We start from the raw sequence: 6000 nt of genomic DNA on the forward strand, positions 1-6000 counted from the left end.
CAGTTACACTTCCTCCCCACAGCACGGGCCCAGACCCGGCCCAGCCTGCCTCGGTTAGGCTGGAGGGCTTGGGGCCCCAGGGAACCCCGGGGAACTGTCCTCAGGGACCGCACAAGCACAACCCTAATTCCATGCACGGGCACCGGCCCGGGTGCTCTGTATCTTCTGTAACAGCAACAGCAACAGCAAAAGCAAGGCTGGGGTCCGACTCCGTGTAGGGTCTGGACCTGCCCTGTCTCGTTTGCTCCTCACGCTGCCCGTGAAGCTGTCACTTCTCCTGCAATTCCCGTGACGCCACAGACTCTGGGTCGCCACTTCACAGAGGCTCAGCCGCGCCCCGGTCTTCCCTTCCAGGCACACCTCCCGCTAACCCCCTCCCCCCCCCCGATGCCCAGCTACGCCGCACCTAGCAAAATGAGAAAGGGCCAGGCTGGCAGGCTCCCTGGAAGGCAGTTTCCCCACTTCATTCCTTCTGGCTCATTCCACGAACCCCCTGCAGGATGGCTACCGGCATCTGACGGGCCGCAGCTGGAACGCCACAAATCCCACTTCTGCCACCTCCCAGCGACGTGACTTTGGGTGAGTCGCCTGGCTTCCTGAAGCTTGCTTTTCTCACCTGCAAAATGGGGTGCCAACAGACTCTACCCCCATGGGCATGACTGCAGCTGCCGTGCGACGGGCACAGGGCAGGCAGCCCAAGTCAATGGCCACAAAACCCCCCGAGGCCGGGCCGAGGGCCCAGACCACTGCTGCAGCCTCCACTCTCCTTCCAGCCGGGCCAGCCTCCCCCCCTCCGCCCAGGCAAGTCCTGCCCTGCCGTGGCCCCTCTCAAAGGCCCCACACTGCACAATCCCCCTGAGCAGCCGTGGTGGCTCCCTCCTCTGTGGCCCCTGAGGGAACCTCTCATGCCTCCACCTGGGCCCTTCCTCAATCCACCTGCGCACACAGGTATGGGTGGGTCCCAACGCCGCTGAGAGCTAAGGCTCAGACACATCCTGCCACTTACGAGCCACGGACCCAGGGACACGTTACTTCACCTCGAAACTTGCATCTGGTCCTCAGGACAAAGAGAAGAGCGTACCGATACCCACCTTATAGGACAATTTCAAGAATAAAAGGAAACAGTGAACACGGAACACTCCTCTCCCCGCCCCCCCCCCCCCAGCACTCCCGGCCAGAGAGAGAATGCCCTAGGCCACCTAAAAGGGGACATCGGTCCAGGCAGAGCCGCTCTGAAAGGTGTTCGGCCCAGGCAGAGCCCAAAGACATTCAGCACGATGTAGGCCCCTCTCCTCCCAGCGCCTGTCCACGGTGCACACCAGACCCCGGGGCCAGGTCAAGTCCACGCGGCCCCATTGAACGTCAGCGGGGTGCTGCCTCTGTTGAGAGGGAGCCTTCCCGGTACGGGACGCTTCAGCTGACGTCCAGGGCCCGGGAGAGAGCCCAAGCCCCGGGAGGAGGCGTCAGGCTAGATCTGCTTCTGGTCCAGATGTCTGCATCACACAACAGATGCAGCCCGAGAATCCGAATCCCTGGAGCTGCCTGGAATCCCAACAGCTTCCTGTGGATAAAACCCTACAATCCTGCTCGGAGGAGCCCCAGCCCTGGCTGCTTCCAGCAGGGTCTCTCCTCCGGCTGAGTCACCTGAGCACCCGGCTTCTCTCCCCTACTCAGCGGTGCCCTCCCACCAGGCACGAGCAGGCAGGACCAGGCCCGATCCCCCTGCCTGACCCGCGAAGCACGTCTCCGCTGCAGACGCGGCCGAAGAGAAGATTCAAAAGACAGGTTTGGATCCGCGAGGTGCCTTTCGTCATCACAGCCAAGTGACAATCCCCGGGGCGGGGGGAGGGGGGGAGAAGCAGTCGCTTTCTCCCATCTTAGACAGACGCTGTGACTCAGAAATGACAACAGTGTGTCTAGGGTCAAGCGTCTCCACCAGAGGCTCCCTCACACCTTCAAAACAACCTCAGAGAACATGGCATGGTTCTCAAGAGCCTCAGCTTTAATTGAACAACCACGGCAACAATCTGGGAGGTTTAAAATGCAGGAACGTAACAGGTTGTCACAGCTGTGAAGTGGAGAAGAAAGGGCCGGGCGATCTGCTGGACACGCGAAGGTTCTTTGGGGGCGGCGTTCTGGGTGGGCAGGCCACCCACTGGGTCCTGACTCTACTCTGGCATTAGGTCACTATTCAGCTTGGCCCTCTCTGAACACAGCATTTCTCTCGTGAAAAATGAAAGAGGGACAAAGTGCACCCTTCTAAGAGGCTAAGAGCCTACTCTCTATACACCCATACCCTTATTTACTCGTCCAGAAAGCCTCTCCCTGGTGCTGCTAAATGTTTACTGGGTACCTGCTCTGCACGTGCCCTGCGCTGGGCACTGAGGAGTCACAGACTGGGCAGTGGCCTCAAGGGGCTCGCTTGCTAACCGGGGACACGGTCACACAGACTGTTACAGCGCCACAATCACCCTGATGATCCAGAAGACATGCATCGGGCACAAAGAGCCTAGGCAGTGGCACAGGAAGGGGAGGTGGGGCCACTAGGGCGGTGGCATTGGAGCTGAGGCCTGGAGAGACCCCTGTAGGTGTGCGTGGAGCAGGGGAGTAGGGGCGGCCTTCCGGGAGGAGAAGAGAGCAGGCATAAAAGCACAGAGCATCAGAGCGCCACAGGGACAGAGTTCAGGAGTTCAGGAGTTCAGGACGGGGGTTGGGGGGTGGGTAAGGCAGGAGGGAGGAGGGGAGGGGGGAAGGGTGTGGGAGTGGGGACCGCGTGCCCGGAGAGGAGACACGGGAACTACGGGGCATTTCTCCTCCCCCAGATGCAGGGCGACAGGCACGGCGAGGCCCGGCCAGGGACATCTGGGGAGCAGTGGAGGGACACAGCAGGCTCTGCTGTCAGACTGGCCACAGGTCAACCCCAGCTCTGCCACCTCCTCACTGGCTTTCCCTGGGCAAGCCTCCCCCCTCCCAGAACCTCCTGCTCATCTGTGAAACTGAGATGACACTCCTATCAGGCCAAGTCAGAATGGAACTGACAGAGCGCATAAAGGCCCTGGCACAGGGTGAGCAGCTCCGGAAATGTCAGGTGCTAGAATTCATTAGGATCGGCCTCAGGGAATGGCCCCCTGGGCTCCTGGGGGCGGGGCCTGGCAGAGGAGAGAAGGTGCTCAGAGAGGTGGGGAGGGGCTGCCTGGAGCTTGGGAGCAAACTGGGCGGAGGGGCTTGGAGCAGATGGTCCATCAGACCCCTCCCATCCCAGACATCCTGGGCCAGGTGGCAGGTGGGCCTGGCACGCAGCCTGGCACACAGTAGGTGCTCAGTGAACGCTAGAATGAACTCATGAGGATCCCTCAATGTCTGCTCAACACTGAGTCTTGACGCCTTATCAGAAAAGAAACCTGAGAAACCCATTTCCTGGCCTGTCCCTACTTCCAAGGCACCCCACCCTCTCTCCAGGAAAGGTCATTCCTGGGGCAGGCTGGGCTGGGACCTGCTTCCTGAGGGGACACGTAGTCTTCTGCTAAGGTAACTACAAAAAAAAACGAGGATTCGGATTCATTTCCTCTCCTCTCTAGACTCAGGGTGTGGCCTGCTGAGGGGCCCGGACCCCTAGGGATGCCATGTCCCTGCTGCTGTGTGACCTTAGAGGGGATATGTTGGCACTTTGGGACTCCCCAGTGGTGAAGGAAGGGGGCAAGGGTAGAATTTCCAAGGCTGGCATCCCCTCCTTCACAACGCTGTCACCCCCTCTGAAACTCCCAGCTCAGACTGGGGTGGGGAGGGGGGGTGTTGGCTGACAATGTGGTATGAAATCATGCCGGCACGAAGAAGGGAGGGGTCTTTTCATGGAAAAAAAATGACAACCACACACTACAAGGAAGGGGGCTCCTCGGCTCGGGTCGGGCAGGATCCAACAGTAGTGATTACCTCATACCCAGCCACTCCGGGAGACCCCACCCACACCTTCAGCCCCAGGCGTTTCCAAACAATACCAGGTGCCCCCCACCCCACCCCACCAGCAGAGGTAGGACTCAGGGCCTCAGCTAAGCAGGATCACACCCAGAGAGGCGGCAGTCCCTGCTCCCTCCGCTGAGTAGGTGGGTTGGGGGGGGGGGGGGGGCCAAGGCCCAACAGGTCCCCAGTTGGAGCTAATGGGAGAGGAAGAAATGGCAGTGTGGAGAGGTGCGGGAAGACAAAGGCTTCAGGAAGCGGGGGACGGTGGCCCGGACACGCTGGCAGGGAGGTCGGCCCAGAGCCCACTGGGGGCCTGTTCCGCCCCCGCCTGGTCATGGGCCAAGGGTCTCCCCAGATCCCACGCCCACACTCCCTGCAGCGGCACCGAAGCCCGGGGGAGGGCTTCCCAGAGAAGGAAGGGACCTGTCACAACCCCGGAGAGGAAGGAGAAGGATGGACAGACACACTCGAAGGGACAGACAGAGGGAGACGCCGAGTGACCCGGGAAAGAGGAAGAGACACAGAGACGTGAGTGTGCAGAGCCGCTGTTGGGACCAAAATCAGAGACCAACACACAGGGACACAGGAAAAACCCATACGTGGAGACCTGGGGGGCGCATGGAGGAGGCCACGACAGGCAGAGCCAGAGACACAGAGACAGACACACGCATAGAGACACACGCAGAGACGTTAACAGAGAGACGGAGACAGGCGCAGAGACGGAGACACCCAGAGACAGAGACGCACGCAGAGGCGGAGAGAGACGCGGAGACCGAAAGACCCAGAGTCCGAGACGCACGCAGAGACGGACGGAGGCGCAGAGACGGAGACACAGAGAGACCGAGACAGGCTCAGAGACAGGGTCGCACGCACAGACCGAGGCGCGCACACCCGCGGCGCTGGCGGCCCCGGCCCACCCCACTCACCGAGGCCGCAGACCTCCCGGCGCAGGCTGAGACGGCCGCGCTCCTCCGCTATGGCGCGCAGCATGCGCTGCAGCGAGCGCTCCTCGGCCTCGGCGCCGCCCGCAGGCTCGGGGGAGGTGGCGGCGGCGGCGGCGGCGAGGGCGGGCGGCCCGGCCCGGAGCCCCGCGGCCGCGGGAGCCGAGGCGCAGGCCCGGCCCGGCGGCCGCGCAGAGGCCATGCCGGGCCCCGGCTCATCGCCCGCGCCGCGCCCGCCGGGGCCCCCGGCGCGCCCCGCCGCCCCCGCCCCGGCGCCGCCTGCCGCGAGCACCAGTGAAGCCACAATCCGCCTTTGTGCGCGTCGCCGCCGCCGTCGCCGTCGCCGCCGCCCGCCTGCCGAGTCCGGGGAAACGAGCGCAGATCCGCGCCGCCGCGGCCGCCCGCGCGCCTCCGGGCCACCGCCCGCCCCGCCCGGCCCGGCCCCGCCCCGCCCCGCCCCCGACTCCGCCCCGCCCCCGGCCCGCCGGGCCCCGCCCCCACGCCGCCTTCTGCTAGACCCCGCCCCCCGGCCATTTCCCGCCCCGCCTCCGGCCCTCCAGACCCCGCCCCCTCCCGGCACGTCCCGTCCCGCCCCCCGGCGCTGCTCGCCCCACCTCCCACCCTCCCTGGGCCGGTAGGCCCCGCCCCCGGCCGATGAGGCCCCGCCCCAGGCCGGGCTTCCAGGGCCCCGAGCCTGGCGGGTGGGGTTCCTTCCCCACCCCCACCGACCGCGGCCGCTCCGGCCCCGCCCACCTCCGACACTCTCTAGCCGCTCTCTACCCACAGCGGCCTCCCTGAGCCCGCTTCGACCTCCCGCGCTTCGTCTGCTGTTTCTCCCCGGCCCCTCAGCCCCTGCGCCCACCTCCTCCAGGCCCAACCCCCGCGGCCGTCCCCCGCCCGCAAACATCATGCAGCACTTTGGCGTCCTTGAGCCCCTCCCGTCACCCCTTCGGGGCCTATTCTGCGCCCCCTCTGCCCTCCCATCCCCCTCCCCACCCCACCCCCGTCCCTCGAGACAACACTTTGTCACCTCCGTCCGCCGTTGCCACTCTTCTCTCCGTCCAGTTCCGGGAGCATCCTCCGCGGAACCCAGGAAGAACTC

At 64.5% G+C, this 6000-nt stretch overlaps 1 protein-coding gene across 3 annotated transcripts in view; it reads right to left on the reverse strand.

The window, feature by feature from the left end:
* Window positions 1-4980, reverse strand: part of KIAA0930 (KIAA0930 ortholog) — a 38450-nt gene extending 33470 nt beyond the window's left edge. For all 3 annotated transcript variants that reach the window (XR_006959677.1, XR_006959676.1, XM_047064858.1), the window contains exon 1: window positions 4884-4980. Coding sequence is in view for 1 of the 3 variants with exons in the window: in XM_047064858.1 (XP_046920814.1) it covers window positions 4884-4947 (64 nt within the window). In the remaining 2 variants the exon portion in view is untranslated. The remainder of the gene's footprint in view (window positions 1-4883) is intronic.
* Between the last annotated feature and the right edge of the window lie 1020 nt (window positions 4981-6000).

Source organism: Lynx rufus, unplaced genomic scaffold (genome assembly GCF_022079265.1).
Source record: "Lynx rufus isolate CCGP_SWC_20201006 ecotype Redwood Valley unplaced genomic scaffold, mLynRuf1.p SCAF_7, whole genome shotgun sequence".
Lineage (NCBI taxonomy): Eukaryota > Metazoa > Chordata > Mammalia > Carnivora > Felidae > Lynx > Lynx rufus.